At 36.3% G+C, this 20780-nt stretch overlaps 3 protein-coding genes and 1 pseudogene across 3 annotated transcripts; 2 read left to right on the top strand and 2 right to left on the bottom strand.

Annotated features, from left to right (window-relative positions):
- Positions 1-872: 872 nt before the first annotated feature.
- On the bottom strand, positions 873-2452 carry LOC112096744 (F-box protein CPR1-like). The gene is made up of 2 exons (XM_024180392.1): positions 2411-2452; positions 873-2024 (listed from the first exon to the last, which is right to left on the bottom strand). The coding sequence occupies exons 1-2, from the start codon at positions 2450-2452 to the stop codon at positions 873-875; spliced, it is 1194 nt and encodes a 397-aa protein (XP_024036160.1).
- A 2701-nt stretch (positions 2453-5153) lies between these two features.
- On the bottom strand, positions 5154-7812 carry LOC18036216 (annotated as a pseudogene).
- Positions 7813-16205: 8393 nt separating this feature from the next.
- On the top strand, positions 16206-16897 carry LOC18036399 (RING-H2 finger protein ATL65). Its single transcript, XM_006425395.2, has 2 exons — positions 16206-16312; positions 16486-16897. The coding sequence occupies exons 1-2, from the start codon at positions 16206-16208 to the stop codon at positions 16895-16897; spliced, it is 519 nt and encodes a 172-aa protein (XP_006425458.2).
- Positions 16898-19421: 2524 nt separating this feature from the next.
- LOC18036398 (putative F-box protein At3g16210) lies at positions 19422-20498 on the top strand. Its single transcript, XM_006425394.1, has one exon. The coding sequence runs from the start codon at positions 19422-19424 to the stop codon at positions 20496-20498; it is 1077 nt and encodes a 358-aa protein (XP_006425457.1).
- Positions 20499-20780: the final 282 nt, after the last annotated feature.

Here is a 20780-nt window from a genome sequence, read left to right as displayed (position 1 = left end):
AGGCTTATTTAATTAGGGTTGCCAAATTTGGTTGAGATTACGCTCGCTTCGGGAGTGAAAGAGATCTTCTTCTGGATTTGGGTGTTGGTATTATGCATTATCGAGCTCCTCATGTTCAAATTGTGAGTTCAATTCCCCCATCTCGAGATTGGATAAAATTTAATAGTGATGGCATGCTGAAAGGTTCTTCTCATGTTTCTGCTTGTGGGGCTGTGTCCAGAACGTGTGAGGGGGAAATTTTTGCATGGTATTTCTTTCCGTTACATGCTGAGACGGCTTTTGTTGCTGAGCTGATTGCTGTTATCTTGGCTATTGAGCATGCATTTGTTCGGGGTTGGACTATGTTGTGGATCGAATGTGCTTCTTCCTTAGCTTGTGCTTCATCGTTGTAATAAGTGGCTTCCGCCCCCTCGGTTTCTTATTCATCGATGGAATAATTGTATTGCTCTAATGGATCCCATGACGGTTCACTTTTCAGATGTCTTCAGGAAGGGTAAAGGTGTAGCTGATAATTTAGCCAATATGGGTGAGATTACCCTTTTCCTGTGTTTTTCTGCTACATTTTTATTTTATTTCAATCAAATGTCCTCACTCTGAGAAGGATTCATCCACAAGAAAAAGCCTTAGTACGAGTAGAAGCTCGACTTAAAACTAACTAAACAACATGTAATGAATTCGACTCTACCAATAGCGAAGATAAACCAATTTCAATATCGAATTGTAAGTTAGAGTGGAAGACCTCAGCATCACCAAAATCAACACTATCCACATAAGTATAGTAAATAATTATGATATTGGAAGAATTTATAACTTTTTAAAGTTGTAGCTTCATCTAGACAACAACAGCGAAACAAGCAGTATCCAATTGAAATTTAATACTCTCCCATTATATGCCACGGAATGTCGAAAGAATCGGATAAACTATCTTCTTCCTCTCCCTTGAGTCTGATTAAACTTTCCTTGTAGCAATAAATTAGGATTGCGGCTCCAAGTTCTCCACTACTAAAGCGTCCAAGATCCCTCACTTCTTGGACAACGAGATCATACAAGAGCAGCTTCCCATTGTTACACTCCATTAAAACTGCATTGTTCTTCCAAAATACACATGGCGACTTGACTCCTAAAAAAGGTCCAATTGCAAATAGTTGAATCCAATTCATTTCGTTCATCACCCAAATTTCAATATATTGATTGCTTTCATCTAAGTGTAGCAAAGCGATAGATCCATTAAGTGGTGCAAGACTCTCGAAAGGAGTATAAGGAATGCAAGGCCTCTGTATCTCTTGGAACTCCTCATCGCTGATGCGAAATAAAAGGATTAATTTCGAGTGGAAATCACCAGCTCTAGATACAAACCAATAAAAAACTCCATTCAAGTTGGCATTATTGTAATAACTCTCAAACACATAAGGAATCCACTTAATATTGCCTTTTGAAACTCTCCAAGAATCAGTACTTGAAGTGTAGACAGCAACATGCGCATGCTCATAAGCGTCTTGAATTTTCTCATTCCATAATTTGCATATAAAGACTACTTTGTAGTCACCACTCCCATCACATAATCCAAATATAGCATCCCTCTTTAAAAAAGTTGCAAAAGCTGGTAGGTTTTTTTTATAATTCGGAAGAGTTCTGCATTCTTTTGTTGCAGGGTTCCATAAAGTAATTAGACCACCATCGCATAAGCAAAATATACCATCATAAGGACCCAAAAGCTCTCTAGATATAGGTCTATGGATATTTTCATACGATAAATCTACTAATGTTTTATCTTTAAACAAACTGGTTACACTGTTTGGTCCATTATCATCATAAACTTGATAGCTAATCATGAGATGAGCGTTCTCATCATTAAAGTTTTCAAGGTGTTTGGAAATAAACTTAGGATTCTCGATTAAAGCATACCAAGATTTACAAACACATCTCAGTCGCATTAGAGATTTCACGGGCAATCTTGATAGAATTTCTAACCTCACATCTTCAGGCATAAGCATGGAGCTGGCGATATCGGTCAAGGCAGAGGACTGCCAATTAAAAAATAACAAAAAATTACGAAAATAGAATTTGACGATAATAAATATATGAACTAATATGAACTGTTACTATAATAATTATCGATCACCAAAGTATTGCAAGAGAGAAAAGAGAAAGTAATTTCGCACCATATCTTGATTGTGAACAAATTGACAGATGCAAGGTTGCAGTAAAACATCAAGTTCCAGCTATAAACGGATTTGATCTCAACACTGAATATGACGGCATCCAACAAGTGCAGAAAATGAGAACGGGAAATCATTGAGGGGACAATTTTGTAAATAAGTGAATAGTCTCGTGTCACATACTTAATGGTATCTCAATAATTTTTCTTTTTTCAAGAGAATTCAAGGTCAAAATCTAACCATAAACTGACCACGTTTGTTGCAGGCAATGTGGCAGCGAAGTCATTGCCCATCCGTGCATTTTTTCTTTCTGTTTGAGATCAATAACTTACCTGAAATTAACTTTTATCGTTTCCAGTGTAGGCGTTTCGTCAGTAATGTGGGGTGAGAAAAAAAATCAATTTACGCCTAAGGTTTCCATATTGGCCATCGTCATTGCTTAAGAGTTAATTTTGATAAATTTGGATGCAAATTGGAATTAAGAATATTATTGCAAAGATGATAGTGAAAAGCAATGACGATATTTCTGAAGATGTTATTGTTGAAATTCTGTCGCGGCTACCGGTGAAATCTTTACTGCGATATTGTTAGGAAAATTTTCAAAATAAATGTGCCTTATAGAAAATGTACCTTTCACTAAAGACATGTCTAATTAAATGATGTCTTGTTGTAAGGACATGTCTATTTAATTGTGTCTTGTAGAAAATGTATCTTTTTACTAATGATATAACTTTTCATGGCAATATTTCACTTAGAGATGCATCATTTCATGGTGACATTTCATTTGAAATGGTGATAGTTCAATTTGGACCATTGATTAAAATCAAATCTAGATCCAATGGCCATGAATGAAGGGGTATCATGAAAGATGACAACCCAAATGAGAGGGCACAAATATATCTATAAATAAGGGTCATGTTTAAGCCATTGAGATATGAAATTAATGATCCTACACCACTCTTTTCTTAGCATTCTTTTCTAGCACGAATTTCAACACAAAACACCCATTTCTTTTGTGCATTCTCATTCCAATATATTGTTTTCTGCAGAAACAATATATTGTTTCTTGGCAAGCTTGCAACATTCAAGAGTATTCTGGTTTGCTTTCGTCGATGCACAACGCAAGCAAATAAACAAGTGCTTCATTGTATCCTGGAGGCGTATTTGCTTAACCCATGTGCATCACTCAATTGGTGGGGGCAAATAACGTCTTAAGGAAAGCGACATTTGTAACGTGCCTTGAAGCACACAAAATTTTTGCAGTTTCCTTATTACTATTATTTTTCTTCCTACATACAGAGTTAGTTGTAAACATATTACTTTACGTAATAAAGTTCTACCATTATTGTTGTATTTCTCTACATTTGCCATTCCCCACAAATTTACCACCAACAATACAGGTGCGCCTGTGAATTCTGGTATGCTTTAATTAAAAGCCCTCGTTTAATTTCCAGACATCTCAAGAACTACAATGATGACAATACTCGCCCCGCGGTTAACTATGTTAATGCTTCTGGCAATAAGGAACCGACATGTCTTGTTCCCTGATGAAACACTAACAAATTTATCATCACATTAAATACTTGAACCCCTATCAAACAACTGTCAAGAACTTTTGGGTCCATATTATGGTTTATTTTGTTTTCATGATAAAAATCTAAATCGCATGTTCTTGTGGAACGTGGCAACAAGAGAATTCAGAGCCCAAAATGTAAAAAAGTTCTCCCACATCCACAGAAATTCTTTACCTACCATTTTAGCATTGGATTTGAATTGAATTCATTAACTAACGACTAAAAGATAGTTTTTCTACGCAGCTTGAAGCATCAATTCACATATGAATTTTCTGTCTGTACAATGGTTACATTGTACACCTTAAGTAGTGATTGTTGGAGATGTTTAAAAGCTTCAGAGCTTAATGATAATCTAAGGTTTGGAAGTACGTATGGGAACACATATTTGAACAAAGTATGTTATTGGATGGTATGGCGCCAAGATGGCAACCAAGTGATCCTATCAATTCATATGCGTGGTGAGGTGTTTCAAGAGATGAAAATGCCTCACACTTCTTATTTAACGGATCCAATTCTTGGAGTATATGATGAATCTCTTTATTTGCTTGTTTTAGATATGCCCACAAGTTGTTTTGACATATGGGTGATGAACAAGGATAATATTTGGACAAAAGAATTAACCATTGGACCTATTTTAGAAGTGCGACGCCACTTGGATTTGGAAGAATGGTGCATTCTTTATAAAATCGAGTAGTAAGCAACTGCTCGTATATGATCCAAACACACAAGTTTTAATAAATCTTGGACTAAAGGCTAGTCTGATGGGAGTTCATAGCCATAAGGAAAGTCTGGTTTCTGTCAAGTGGGATGATTGGGTAGTCGATTCTTTTGAAATTCCATGGAATATATTGGGTGTGTATCGATCGTATCCTGACTCGAGTTAAGAAGCCATATCTCTGCGACAAGTCAAACTCCAATTTTCTTTTGAATTCAGCACAACAATGAGTCAACAAACTCAATGGTGCCACGCAGATTGGATCCGACCGGACCACTTAATATATCCAAATGAGCCGAGTTGAGCCTTGACTAGTTGAGGCTTGATACGACCGGCAATTCTTAACATAATTGGATCTGGACCAGCACCTGCAGCCTGCTAATTCTCAGCTGAGAAACCTAGCCCGTGGGTTGCGATATTGTTTTTCCTTTTACATTTGTCATTTCAATTTTCTGGAAACTTAATGTAACCGTAATAACATTATGATAATATTTAAGGTTTGAAATACAATTATTTATCACAAATATACAATAAACATGGGTGAGAGGCTAATACAATTATTAATCACAAATTCACAATAAATATGGGTGAGAGGATTTTTAATACACACAAAAACTTGCATATCCGCCTACTCAGTGAAATAAAATATCTATTGGTTCTAGAAATTAAATTTCTTGATTCCCACAGCAAAGCTTTGTGCAAAAGCTACTGCAAACCCACAACTACCGCAACAATTCCAACAAAATCATGCCTGAAACCGAAATAATTTGTCAAAAAATTATTAAATTGTTTCATCTGTCCTGTCCTGTATATCTCCAAACTGTGATGCAAAAAGTCCATACAAAGTCCAAGATACCAGAGATGCCCAATAGTCCATCTGCACCTTATTGGAATTCTCCGTTGTCAACAAACTGAAAAATGGGAGGACAAAAGTTAGTTGTTTTAGTTAGTATGCTTAAAGGAAACTTGGCATTTTAGTTTAATGGATAATGGGTAGCTGATGCTTACCGGTCTTGGGACGACGAACCCAGGAAAGAGGTTCCATATCGTATAAAATGAAGATGAAACAATAATTGCAATTTGGGGTTTTGCTGACAAAGCCACGGCCATCATGCCATAGAAAGTGAAGTACAAGAATATAAAGAGCATGAAGAGTAGATACCAAAAGAACTTGGCAGCAGTCCATTCGAATCCAATCACAGCATGGACTAAAAACACCATATACAAGACCACAAGAGCTTGAGCATATGCATACATGATCTCAATCGTAACCTGGAATATAAGAGATGAAACTTTTTAATAAGGAATCTTAGAGAATTTTATTGCACTTCAATTATGAAACATGCGAAAAACTAGTTACTTGCGCAAGGCATATGGCATGGCTGAATACGTTCCCAAAGCACTTTCTCTATAGAAGATTGTCCATTCAACAGCTGCTACCAGTTGCAGAGATCCAGCATTTTGGACAACAAGGAAGAGAACAGCAGTGTACATAGGAACCATTACATTAAACAGATGTTGTTGCTTTGTCCTATAATTCGAAATATCAAAATTAAGATTCAAAGGCAGATAAAACTATAAAGCTATGGATGAATTTTAAATCTAATGTTTCAATTTACCTGTTGTATGTCACCTTTAGTGCCTATGAGCACTGTCCCAAACATCACAGCCATTGTGGATGTAAACAGAGGCCTAACAGCAGGGTGTATTACGCCAGTATGACCAACGTTGTTGAGCCTGTTTCCATGACCAAGCAAACAATTTCGTGCAAATCGATTGAGAGTACTGAGTAGCAAAACGGAGGGACCTTGAAACTGGAGCAGGCTTGCTTAATTCTGTTATTACCGCTTTGGCTCTCCGGAAATTTATGACATACAACAGCAACAGATTTAAGATAACAACCAAAGTGGTATATTGATTTTGATCTATCATGTATCCTAGTTATTCACCATAAACCTACTTGTACAGTTCTGAGTTTCTGTAAATATCTGGAAAATCTACCCCGAAAGCTCTTTCTTGGGATAAAGCTGTAACTTCCAATAACCAAGTTGCTAGATTGTATCCGTCTTTAATTTTGCTGACTCCAAAAATTTTCTTCATTAAAGAAATATACATCATTAGCTAGTTTCAATGTCTCATGATGCAGATGATTTGTGTGCCATGTTTGTGAATGTTTATGACATCGTACCTCGAAATAACTTATAAGATGGATGGAACTAGGACCCAGTGGCCCAACAGATATCTCTTGACCCCCTTGCTTCAATAGAAAGAGCTGCAATGCTAGGTTAAATGCTTAATACTCATAAATTACCGGGAATTTAAAAGAAACATAGTTCCTTCAAAGTGGCATTAACATTTCTCACCTCATCAAAAGAATAAAAAATGTCAATGCTTGGCTGATGGATAGTGCAAACCACTGTTCTCCCCATGTCCACTGTGTTCCTAACCATTCTAATAACAGTAGTAGCAGCTCTTGCATCTAGCCCTGAAATGGGCTCATCCCTAGATATAATGGAAGGGTTTGCAACAAACTCTACCGCAACGGTAAGCCTTTTGCGCTGCTCTGTTGACAAACCATTTACCCCAGGTTAAACCAAACAGTGCTTGTCTAAATGGATTCAGTTCTACAAGCTCCATGCCTTCCTCAACAAACATGTACAAACAATGGGTGAAACTACAAATTAGTATATTCCATGCCAGATTCTACGATTCAAGCCACTTCTAGTATACTCAATTGGACGGACTTGTTGCAGCTCTCACAGAGACCTATGGGAAAAAAAAAATTGACTATTAAGTCCAAACACCATGAATTACAGTAATCAACTTTCTGGTTTCAGAATTGACTTCAGAGGTTAATCGAAGGCAGGCTCAGTAGAGCAAGGACTCATATAAAGTATCATGTGGGGGAGTGGATGTCATTTTGCTCACAGTACCCTAAAATGCGAGCAAATGTTTCTTGTTTCTCAGGGTACCCAGAGACTGTGATGTTCCTAGTGATATATTCTCCAGGTTTCCTACCAGCCAACACATCCATCAAAGTGGTTTTACCAGCACCACTAACACCATCAGAGCGGTAAGAACTAAGAACCCTGGCCTAAAAGCACCACTCAAACTGTTCAAATCACCAATCTGTCTTCAAGATTACCATGAAGTTTCATTTCCTGCAAAAATTCAATTATATAAATTATTCATTATATCTGAACTAAATTGCATTAAATTATATATTACAATATTTTGAACTTAATCGTACCTGAGGCATATCAACAGAGTAGACAATTTCATTTAAACTGATGCAATGTGGCTCAAATAGAAGAACCATTCCTCTTTTATTGTGATTATTAGCTTCAATTGCCGCTTCTGTCATGGGTAAGATCTTGAAAGAGTCACTCATCCTAATTCCATCTCCTCCTTCTGGATGTCAATCCAGATAAGATTGGCATGTCAATTAGTATTTATCACTGGTAAGGCATAGTGCAAAATGTTACACATATGCATAAATAAATTTTATAAATGTGTTATGTCGTTGTGCTCTTTTCTGTCTTTTTTTCTAGTTTCAAAGTTGTATAAGTTCAAACAATCTTAAGATTTAGCATTAATTAATTGTTCAGTTTTAATAAAGCTGGTACTTGTAATTTGGTTGCCGACATTTCATTTTCAGAGCTAGCTATAGCTAGCCTTGGTAAATAGCTACTGTATTTCCTGTAAAGGCAGCACAAGTTGACAAAACACAACATTATTTTAAGGACTTTCCTAAATTACATTTATTGTGACTTACAACTCAACTAAAACATGCAAAAATAGAGTAATACTAAAGTTTATTTGACTGCATACGCATGGATCGTACCAGGTCGGGGCCTTGAAAAGGGAAGTGGTTTGAGAATGTGTGTATGTATATGCTTAATTGCTTACCGACCTAATCATTTCATATAAAAACCGTACGCGTGTGGAGGGGGTCTTTAAGCTTTGATCTACCACTATATCTCGTACATATATTCCCATAGCTAGGGAAGGTGACAATATTAAAGCTGATCAAATGGTGCCCCATCTCCTTTTGATCCTTAGTTCTTTGAACTTGCTCAAATTTCATCAGAGGATATGTTAATAATGTTCATCGTGAGTTTGTATCATGATATCAACATGGAAATTCAATGAGCCTGACGATTTTTATCGTGCGTTTGAGGAGTTCATGTTGGGAAAATATGCTCTTTAAAAGCATATGTGTTTATTTAATTGTAATAAACAATTTTCTGATTAATAAAATAAATGAGGTATTTTATTCAAATATCTTAATTGCATTAATATTTGTATTAAAGTCCATTTAATCATATTATATGTATTTATGTGATCACCATGTGGATTCACAGAAGACATAAATACAAGTTATCTTATGATTAAATAAATTTAGTTCGCAGTTGATAAATAAAGTTGGGCACTTTATTTAGGTATAGACTGTAATAAATTCATTGAATGATTTGTCTTAATCATGTATGAATTTATTGATGTAGTGCGACTACATTGAACAGGATCACATATGAGATTTAATTAACTTTGTAATAACTGTCAGACTTATTAAATCTCATAGGCGTTGATTTTACTGTAATCTTAATCTTGAGTTAATTATGATTTCATGATTGTAATTGTTATTCCATTTGAGTTACCAACGGGCACGACACATCCTTGTGGTCAAGATTACCCGGTATCTTGGTGGGAGCAATTATGAGTATTGGAGTTATGGATTAACAATATAGAACTTGTACAACACATCTCTTGATGGGTTTTCGGTACTTGATCATAGAATTCTCTGGCCAGAGTGTGTCAACATATTTAGTATGTTGAAAATGATCATTAGAGAAAACCAGTAAGGATCAAGGAATAAGATGTTATTAAATTGATTGGACAGTTGAGATATCAATTTAATTAACGATGTGGTACAAAGGATTGTGCAGTAAAGAAATCAATGTGGCTTGGGACGAATTATTATTCGAGCATACAATTATGGAAGTCAGTTCCAATCTTTTAGTGGAGTAGATTTGGAATTAAATAATTGGGCTAGTTTAATTACATGCCTAATTATTGTAGCCACTATTGTATGTTCCCAAATGATCCCCGGGTTAGCTCATTTAATTGATTGCACCACTACTGGACTAATAAGTAAGATAACTAGCAATTTGGGTCAAAAGCCTAAATATATCATTTAGTGGGAGGCTCCATTTAATTAGCTTTTGTATAAGGGGCCTTATGTTATTTTACAAGGTAGGTCCCCTATTAAAAAAGCAAATAACGTGGTTTTTGTTTTTTGATTATTTGGAGCCTAGGGTTTTCACTAAAGGGTGATATAAAAGGTTTATTTTTCTCTAAAGAAAAGAGGAAGCCACTTTATACAGATCAGAGAAAAAGATTTTTCTCTCCATTATTGAGAGAAAAATTTTCTCGTGCTAGTTGCTTTGGTAGTGATAAAGGCGCCCACACGTCAAGTGCAGATCGAACCTGAGTCATAACCTGGAAGATCATTGGAGACAGTTCGTGATCTAACAAGCGTGGTGGTGACGGATCGTGATCTAACAGGAGTCGTGGTGGCGGATCGTGATCTAGGAGCCTAAATCACTTCAGCGGAAAAAGCCAACTCAGATTTTCAAGGTACGATTTCTGGATTACGTATTCCTATATATTATATGAGAGCGGTCCTTAAAAGGTTTTATAAAATTTTAAAAACCGAATTTTTCTCCAACAGTTCACCTCATGTTTCAACATAGCATTACACTAGCGCAGATTTTTTTTTTTTCTTTTTTGACCTAAAGATAATTTAATTCACTTTCCTTTATGTGAAGGAGATTCCAATCCAGACTTCTTGTTTTAAACTCGCTCAGCATTTAATGTTTCAGATTTATAGTACAAAACTAATTCTATAAACAGTATTCCCGTTTTATATTTGTTAAGATTTTAAGCCTAAACCACAGCAAGACTCACGAATCTTGGTGAGTAGAAACACCAAGAACACAATCGAATCAAGAAAAGTCAAAACAAAGAAGCTAAACCAGAAACAAAACAAAGACACAGACCAGCAAACTTAGAAGGAAAATTTACTCATTATTATTGATCAAGAACTAACCCAATCACAAGTGATTTACAGAAGATTATGCACAGATCACAATGAAACAGATTCTATGCAAAATGATGAACAAATGAAGACGATATTCGCACTGTTTCAGACACCATTCGTCAGCCTCTGTTTTATATCAGTGTGCTGGGCTTCGTTATAACAGATTATAACGAATTCATGCCACGTCAGCGGAAGATATCAAATAGACCCCATCAACTGAAGTCAATCTGCACAACAGCTCTCTACTTTTCCAGTTTCTTCATTTAAGTCCATTTACACATATCTTCACAATCTCCACCTTGCAGTTGATTCAGTTGATCCCTTCAATAATATAGCACCTAAAAACCTTCATTCAACTACAATTCATCTTCTTGAATTTAGTTAGATTTGGGCATGATGCCCATTAGATTCACACAGAACTTAAATTTTGCAGTGGGAAGTGATTTTGTTAGAGCATCAGCTGGATTCACACTGGTATGGATCTTAGACACAACCACTGTACCCTTTCCAACTTCATCTCTGATAAACTGGAGCTTCACATCAATGTGCTTGGTTCTTTCATGATACATTTGATTCTTTACCAAGTGTATGGCACTTTGGTTATCACAAAAAACCTGAACAGTTTTCTGATTTAACCACAGCTCATTAAGCAAGCCCCTTAGCCACATGGCCTCTTTTACTGCCTCTGTAGTTGCAATGAACTCAGCTTCAGTTGAGGATAAAGCAACAACAGACTGAAGAGATGACTTCCAGCTGATCAGACAACTATTTAACACAAACATATATCCTGATGTAGACTTTCTTCTGTCAAGATCTCCAGCAAAGTCAGAGTCTACAAACCCCATGACTTCAATTTTGTCACTCTTAGTCTTCCCATACAGCAAACCACAAGTAGAAGAACCCTTTAGATACCTCATTATCCATTTGACAGCATTCCAGTGAACCTTGCCTGGACAACTGAGATATCTGCTGACAACACTTACTGCATAAGCTATGTCTGACCTGGTGCATACCATTGCATACATCAAGCTCCCCACAGCCTGTGCATATGGGAATTCATTCATCTGAGACTCATCTTCTGATGTTGGAGCTGCTGACAACTTGAATTGTGGACTAAGTGGAGTCTGAACAGGTTTACAGTCTTGCATCTCAAACCTCTCCATAACTTTCTTGATATATTTCTCTTGACTCAAGAATAAAGTGCCAGCAGATCTATCTCTGATAATGTCCATCCCAAGGATTCTTTTGGCATTGCCAAGATCCTTCATTTCAAACTCAGCCTTTAACAGATTCTTTAACCTCTCTATCTCTGACTTGTATTTGCTTGCAATTAACATATCGTCAACATACAGAAGCAAATAAGCAACTCCACCTTGATCTGATCCACCAAAGTAAACACAGCTGTCATATCTGCTTCTGTGATAGCCATTTGAGACCATAAAATCATCAAACCTTCTATACTACTGTCGAGGGGATTGCTTGAGTCCATACAAGGACTTATGCAGCAAACAAACATAATCCTCCTTACCTTTACACTTAAATCCTTCAGGCTGTGCCATCAATATTTGTTCTTCAAGATTACCATGAAGGATGGCTGTTTTTACGTCCATCTGCTCCAGCTCCAAGTCAAGTAAAGCTACCATGGCTAATAAGATTCTTATTGAACTGGGCTTCACTACAGGAGAAAAAATTTCATTGAAATCTACACCTTCCCTCTGTGTAAACCCCTTAGCCACTAGCCTTGCTTTATATTTGGGAGGTTCAACATCTGGAATTCCTTCCTTCCTCTTGAAAATCCACTTACAGCTGATCAACCTCTTGTTTCCTGGATTTGGTATAAGTGTCCAGGTCTGATTTCTTTGAAGTGGCTCCATTTCATCTTGCATTGCCTCAAGCCACTTGTCACAGTGCACACTTTCCATGGCTTCAGAGAAGTTAGCAGGCTCTTCAATTGTCACTTCATCAGTACACAATAGTGCATAGGCAATTAAGTCAGCATAGCCATACCTCACTGGTGCTCTGACTTCCCTTCAAACTTTATCTCTAGCTAACTGATAGCTCTGTAAGTCAGCTTGTGGCAATTCTGATACCTCATGTTCCTCACTTTCAGCTGTGGCCCTCTCATCATCAGAAGCTGCTTCTTTTTCACTGCCTTTATCAGTCAATAGCTCCACCTTAACCTTGGAAGTTTCAGATCCAGATTGTTTGTTAGCTGCTGGATTGTCTTGCAGTCCAGCATCATGTTCTGCACTTTCTTTCAGCAATACAGATTCATGAAACACAACATCCCTGCTGACTATGCACTTCCCTTGATCCTTACACCAGATTTTGTACCCCTTAACCCCATCAGGATATCCAACAAAGACTCCTTTCAAGGCCCTTGCTTCCAGCTTGCTTTGATTGATGTGGAGGTAAGCAGGGCACCCAAAAACTCTGAGATTTTGGTAGTTTGCTGGTTTTCCATTCCACAATTCTTCTGGTGTTTTGAAGCCAATTGCAGAAGATGGGCTTCTGTTAACTAAATAACTTGCTGTATTGACAGCTTTTGCCCAAAAGCTCCTTGGAAGCTTTGAATTTATCAGCATACATCTGGTTTTATCCACCAAGGTCCTGTTCATCCTCTCAGCCAAGCCATTCTGCTGGGGGGTGAACCTCACTATTTTGTGCCTCTTTATGCCATGTTTTTGGCAATATTCCTCAAATTCTTTGCTACAAAATTCCAAGCCATTATCAGTCCTCAAGCATTTCAGCTTGAAGCCAGACTGATTTTCTACCAATGATTTTCAGACCTTGAATTTTTCCAAAGCTTGATCTTTGGTCTTGAGTATGTAGATCCATACCTTCCTTGAGTAATCATCAATGAGTGACATGAAATATCTGCCACCACTCAAGGAAGGGACCTGAGCAGGCCCCCAAAGGTCAGTATGTGCATAGTCCAAAACTTATTTAGACATATGCTCCCCTTTGTTAAACTTGGACCTGTGTGATTTGCCAAAAATACAGTTTTCACAAAACTCCAGCTGCAGGATTCTATCCCCACCAAGTAGCCCTTGTTTACTAAGCTCTTGCAGCCCCTTGATACTCATATGACCAAGCCTAAGGTGCCATAGCTTGGTTCTATCTTCCTCAGAAATAGCAGAAACTCCCTCTTGAACAGGCACTGATGAGCCTTGCAATACATATAGGCCATTCTCTTTAACCCCCTTCATTACTATCTCAGTCCCCTTTCTTATCTCTAAACCACTAGTTCTTGATTTAAAGAAATACCCTAAGCTGTCTAGCATGCCTAAAGAGATTAAATTTCTCTTTAGCCTAGGAGCATGCCTCACCTCATGTAGAGATCTTATAGTTCCATCAAACATCTTGATCTTTACAGAACCAATACCAACAATATTACACACATTATTGTTTCCCATTAAGACTCTACCACCATCAACAGCTTCATATTTGTAAAATAGGTTTTTTTCAGGACATAAATGAAAAGAGCACCCAGAGTCTATGACCCACTGACCTTTTGTATTGCTGTTTGAGGCCACAAGTAAATCAGCACTTTGATATCCATCAGAGGCTACTGCTGCATCCCTTGCCTTTCTTGACTTTCTTTCTTCTTCTTTTCAAAGCAATCCCTTATGTAATGCCCCTCCTTTCTACAGTAGAAGCACTTTCTTTTCTTTTTCTTCTTGTCTGCAGTTTCTTGGTTCTTTCCATGCCCTTTTCCTTGATTTTTGTTCTTCTGATCTTTTTTCTTTTCTGTTCTTGCAATCAGCCCCTCACCATTACTTGTTTCAAGCTCACAGTTCTTCTAAATCTCCTTTGAGCTGAGGGATGCTTTAACATCTTCAAGAGTCAAAGTGGTCATCCCATAGAGCATTGTATCTACAAAGCCTTCATAAGACTTTGGTAGAGAGCTCAGCAGGAAGAATGCCTTGTCTTCATCACAGATTTTTACATTTTCCACCCCTTCAAGATCAAGAATGATCTTGTTAAAAGTGTCAATGTGATCTTGTATTGTAACCCCTTCTCTCATTGAGAATGTGTACAACCTTTTCTTCAAGAACAATCTGTGAGCCAGGGATTTCTTCATACACATGGTTTCAACCTTGTTCCAAATTCCTAAGGCTGTCTTCTCTTCAGAGATCTCTCTGAAGATTGAGTCACCAAGACTCAAAATCAGAGTGCTATGAGCTCGATTCTGTATTTGTCTCCTTTTGTCATCAATCCCAGAACCTGTAGAGGCCTCTGGATCTTCTTCTTCCAGGGCAGATTCAAGCCCTTGATGCACAAGGAGAGCTTTCATTTTCAGCTTCCAAAGCGAGAAATCACCACCAATGGTGAATTTTTCAATTTCATGCCTTGGAAGAGACATGGCTGAAATTCACCAGGCTCTGATACCACTTGTTAAGATTTTAAGCCTAAACCACAGCAAGACTCACGAATCTTGGTGAGTAGAAACACCAAGAACACAATCGAATCAAGAAAAGTCAGAACAAAGAAGCTAAACCAAAAACAAAACAAAGACACAGACTAGCAAACTTAGAAGGAAAATTTACTCATTATTATTGATCAAGAACTAACCCAATCACAAGTGATTTACAGAAGATTATGCACAGATCACAATGAAACAGATTCTATGCAAAATGATGAACAAATGAAGACGATATTCGCACTGTTTCAGGCACCATTCGTCAGCCTCTGTTTTATATCAGTGTGCTGGGCTTCGTTATAACAGATTATAATGAATTCATGCCACGTCAGCGGAAGATATCAAATAGACCCCATCAACTGAAGTTAATCTGCACAACAGCTCTCTACTTTTCCAGTTTCTTCATTTAAGTCCATATACACATATCTTCACAATATTTAATTTTGAAATATTAATGAAAAAAATATTATGGAAAGGTAAGTTGTAATTTTTTAACATACATAAAGTTGGCCGCATAATAAGTTGAAAGAATAAATTTTTTTTTTAAAAAAAATAGTAACAAAAAATAAAAATAAAAATAAAAATAGAAGTCTTCAGAGGCAGTAAAATGGCCAAAATGCATCTTTAAGTCTTGGATAACTACAGAAGCCAGCAAACCGCCAAAGCCCACATCAGCTACCGTAATATCTTCGAAGTAAAATGACGCTATTGCCTGTAGTCAAGTTTTCAAATTACCAAAATTCTACTTTTTCCTTTATAATCTTGTACGAAGTCAGTGTATGGATAATAACAATGATTATTCATGTCTACCATATAACTGAATGAATTTCTTGGAAGTTTCCTGCGTCTCCAGTTCTATGAGGAGAAGTATTTGTCTATTCGGAATAATCGTTTCAAACATCTACATTTTCTCTTAAATCCTTTCTTTCATCGACGTGTTAACATTTTATAGAACAATCGTTCAGGTGGGTATTATTGTAGCCAACCCACTCTCTAGAAATAGTTATGATATTACTTAAATTTGTATAGCATCGTACAATTGTATATTCCATATAGAGGATGTATATGTGTCGCGTTTTACGGCTTCAATTACCATACCTGCCGTAACACATTTGCACTATTTTCTCTGTAAATTAACAAACATGGATGAAACTGAAATTCTTGGAAGTTTCATGGTGACTCCGATTCTACGAAGAAAACAACCGGGTGTCACTTACGATTATCCAATAAAAAGATGCCATCCACGAGTAAAGATTTTATTGCAAGCTATATTGCAATCTTGGCAACAGTTATAATATACCGAAGTATGTATAGCATCGCTACTCCTCTTCCATATAAAGGGTAAAAAGCGTTAATTTATACTCGGTTCCCAGTAATGCAAAATAACCCATGGATCACGAACAAAATTTGTCCTGCTATTACCATAAATACACCACAAGGACCCTAAGCATTATCATAGCAATCATCATCGTGGTTTGTTTAATTTGTTTTTTATTAATCAAAACTGTTTACAGATGTTTCAATCGATCAAACCAGTCACCCCATGGACAGCAGGAATGTCAAGATTGTCATCGTCATCGTGAAGACAAGCTTGCAGCAATCCCTGTATTCGCCTACGGTGACGTAGCTACAGGGTTGCCTACTAATTCCTCTACCACTTTTGCGAATAAAGTCTGTGCAATATGCTTGGATGATTACGCGGACACAGATGTTGTTAGGATTTTGCCTCGGTGTCTGCACGTGTTCCATAAGGAGTGTATAGATAAGTGGCTCTGCGTCAAATCATTGCAGTGTCCAATTTGTAGGGATCCGACGATCGAGCAGAGCTTAGAGGCAAGCTGTGGCAATGATGCTCGTGTTGGTAATGCACTTCCACTATTGAGTATCCAGTGCGTTACTAATGCCAGGACTATTTCAATCCTGTAAAAATTTAAAAAAATAATAATTAAAAAAGATTATAAATTTAATGTGCGGTTTATGCGAATTATGAGACCGCGGTTTTGTGTTCATCTGACATTACTGGGTGTGAAGGACAATGGTTGAGCGTGGTTTATTGTAATTGCGGCTTTTTCTTTTTTCGTTTACGTATGATAAACAGCTGCTTTATTATTGTTATTATTATTTGGAACAAGAAACAGCTTTATTATTGTATAATTAATTTAGACTTCTCAATCCTCTCTCAGTTTACGTTTACCAATTCGACTGTAGCTCTATGTTTACGTTTACTAATTGAGATTGGTGATGATCAATGTTTAATTGACCTAACTTTAGGGCCCTTTTTCATAATAATTGCAGGTATTAAAGAATTCAAACCCAAACTAAATCCGGTCCAAAAGAAAATGAACCACTAACTTTTCTACAAAAGACAGATATTTATCTACAGTTTAAAATCTGTTCGTTGTTCTCTATTTTTATATACATCTTAATAATTTGTTATGAAGAACTAAAATACAGCCAAACAAATGTCACCAAATGGCTTTGAGAGCCCCAATAGTGGTTTTTTTTTTCTAATTTTATATTAATATTTGAAGAAAAATCAGTTGAAACGACCCGAGGCAATTAATAAATCCAACCTTGTATGATTTCCTTATTTCTTTTTGTGTTGCCCCCCTTGCCCCTGCCTTCGTAACTTAAGTAATTAACGTTTATATCTTTAAAAACAAAAGGAAAAGTACCGATGCAACCCAAAAGTTTAGGAAAAGCAACAAACTTAAAAAAAAATAAAAAAAGGATACAAAAATCTCTAACATTTTGAAAATGACATTTACAATTTATTAATATATTCGGTTAATTTTAATAAAAATTTATTTTTAACTAATAATTACTATTATCTTCCTCTAACATACAAGTCAATATATTTTTTGTTTTACCTTAATTTGGTGTTGTCTGATGTCTGATCCGGGAATTTTGGGGGTTGGCACGAGCTGCTGGGCATGAGCAGTGGCTTGACTCAAGCAGGAGGGTCTACGTGCGGCAGGTTAAAGAATTCTATTAAGGGTTTGTAATTTTTGTGATACAGGAGGAGGGTTTCTAGTTAGAAATCAATTGAATTTTACTGTTTTAGGTTTGCGATTTTTAGAGAACTTTTGGGTAAAAATTCACTAGTTATTAATAAGAAAATGTACCATATTAACATTTTAATTACTTAAACAAACAGAATCCATTAACAAATTAAAATTTAGATGCCTTTTTAAAAAGTTAGCAAAATTTGGTGTCCATTTTATAAATGTTTAGGATGTATAAGTCCTTTTCCCAACATAAAAATTAGTTGAAGCAGTTGAGCATTTCTTGTTTTCTTTTCTTTGAATAATTGAGCATCCCTTAGTAAAAATGATAAAAAAAAATTCTTCCAAAATATAAAAGTAGATTTCTTTTTCTTTTTTTTATAGAGATTTAAAAAGTAGAATTGAGCAATTGCATTTGAATTTTCTGAAAAATAGATCAAAGCATATTAAGAAAAGACAGGGATTCAGGAAACAAAAAACGAGAAAGTTTGAAAGTGAATGTGCCTGGCTATAATCCTAATGTACTCGATTAATACTCTCGCTAGGTATAGTACTAATGATGATACCACTGAGAAAAGCAACACAATTGATCTTCCATATAAACGGATGCAAATTAAGTTGTGCATAACACATCCTTAATCACCATCACCATCATTACTCTTTTGCTCTCTTTTCTTAGGAAACAAGCTTTCCCCGGTCACGAACGCAGAAACGTATCTTCTTTACCCTGCTTGTACCACCGATACACAAAATAGGAGAAATGTTGAGGATAATTAAGTAAATTTCAAAGAAAATGATGATATTTTAGACAACGACTGAATAGCTTTTACCCATCATACTAATCTCAATGGGATAAAGCTGTCATACTTTCCAGCCGTCAACTTTGCGAAGTTATTGCCGATCCACGATTCTTGCATTTTCTTTTATACCATCAAATTTTCTTTCGATATCAATCTCCATATATTGTAGTTTACTTTCATAACTGTAGGAGGAATTCATTGTCAATTTTGGTAAATTTGCATCTGTTGTTATCACCGATAGATGCTGTCGAAGATTACAATATTTTTATGTTACGTACTATTACAACCATCAATCACAGAACAAGTAAGCAAAAAATAGGTATGAAATTATTCTTTATTTCTTTCTAGATTTGATTCCAGTTTATAGTTTATTCATTCTACATATAAACCCAATCTGTTCCTAAAGAAAAGAGAAAAATCTAATCGGAGCAAACTCGAATGCAAATATACGAACACAAACGAAGTAGTATATTCCTCTTCGGATTCATATTAATTCCATAATATTTTCGAGAATAATGATTTGGTGATCGTCATCATTCTCAACGTGAGAAACTTGATATTCAGTTTTGGTAATATATATTAACTGGTGGTCTAAATTATTGCTGCAGGGAAATTTATATTTGATTGAATCTAAATTAGAAAGAGATGTATGGAGATGCCATGGTCGAAATTCTTTCAAGTCTATCAGTAAAAAATCTGTTGCGGTTCAAGTGTGTTTGCAAATCTTGGTATTCTTTGATTGAAAATCCTAGTTTTATTTCAAAACATCTTAAAAATGTCAGCACTCGTCTAATTGTTGTTTATATGGATGAGGATGACGGTACAGACGAGTATTACCATCCCACAGATTTGTCATGTATGTTCACTGATGAAACGTTGGCAGACTTATCAGTGCAAGATCTTGACCATCAACAGCCTGCTACTGGAGTACTTGGTGGTCCTTATGATGGCATATATTGTATATTCGGACTTCGTGATCGCATAACTTTATGGAATGTCGCGACAAGAGATTCTAGAACGCTCCCAAATTATGGACCTACATGTCCACCCAATACTAAGGTTTACAAGACTAGTGTTGGATTTGGACTAGATCCCAAGCGTAATGACTACAAGTTAATTATGATATACACCTTTTGGGATGAAAGAACGACTGAGTTACATGAATTCTCACTTTGTACTATATACAACCTACGTACTAATTCTTGGAGGGATTTAGTATGCTTCAAAACAATTCATTACTGCATCCCTCATTCACATGGCTGCACATATTTGGATGGACTTTGTCACTGGTTATGGGAGTTGGAAGATAGTAAACACAAAATAATTATTTCATTTGACATGGCCAACGAGGTGTTCCAAGAGGTTCAGTGCCCGGACATTGATAGCTCAGCTTATATGGAAACACTTGACTTGTATCATGATTCTCACTCTTTACTGTTTTTAAACACGACCAATAATCATTATGAAATATGGGTGTTGAAAGAGAGGATTTGGAGCAAACATTTATCTGTTACTCTCATCGGAGTCGAAGAACCACTTGGAGTTTGGAAGAATGGTGGATTTTTTGTACAATCCGACTCTCGACCTCGACGACTGCTGTTGTATGATCCTAATACCCAGGAAATGAGGGATCTTGGCCTAAGAAGCTTTTGGTTTTCAGTTTATAACTTTAAAGAGAGTCTAATTCCTGTCAAGGGCGTAGATAGTTTCTCTGACATTTAAACAGATACAGATTGATGTTGAAAAGTTTTACTACCCATATAATATTAATAGGGTTGCTAGTTGGTTTGATGTAAGAAATTATTTCTTTGATCTCAGTTGCGTTAGGTTACCGATGTCGGATTCACATTTTGGAAACTAATTATAGCTTGTTCCAAAGCATTCGACGAAATGAATCAAAATCGAGACCTATTTGGTAATGTTGATCGTTTAAAGGACTTAAATTTCAATTTACATATGGTCGTATTGTAGTTTTAAGAAACTGAAATTTTTTGTACTTTACCA

This window comes from Citrus clementina, unplaced genomic scaffold, assembly GCF_000493195.1.
Source record: "Citrus clementina cultivar Clemenules unplaced genomic scaffold, Citrus_clementina_v1.0 scaffold_7, whole genome shotgun sequence".
Lineage (NCBI taxonomy): Eukaryota > Viridiplantae > Streptophyta > Magnoliopsida > Sapindales > Rutaceae > Citrus > Citrus x clementina.
Note: the sequence above shows the minus strand (reverse complement) of the source record. Positions and strands in the feature narration are given on the sequence as shown.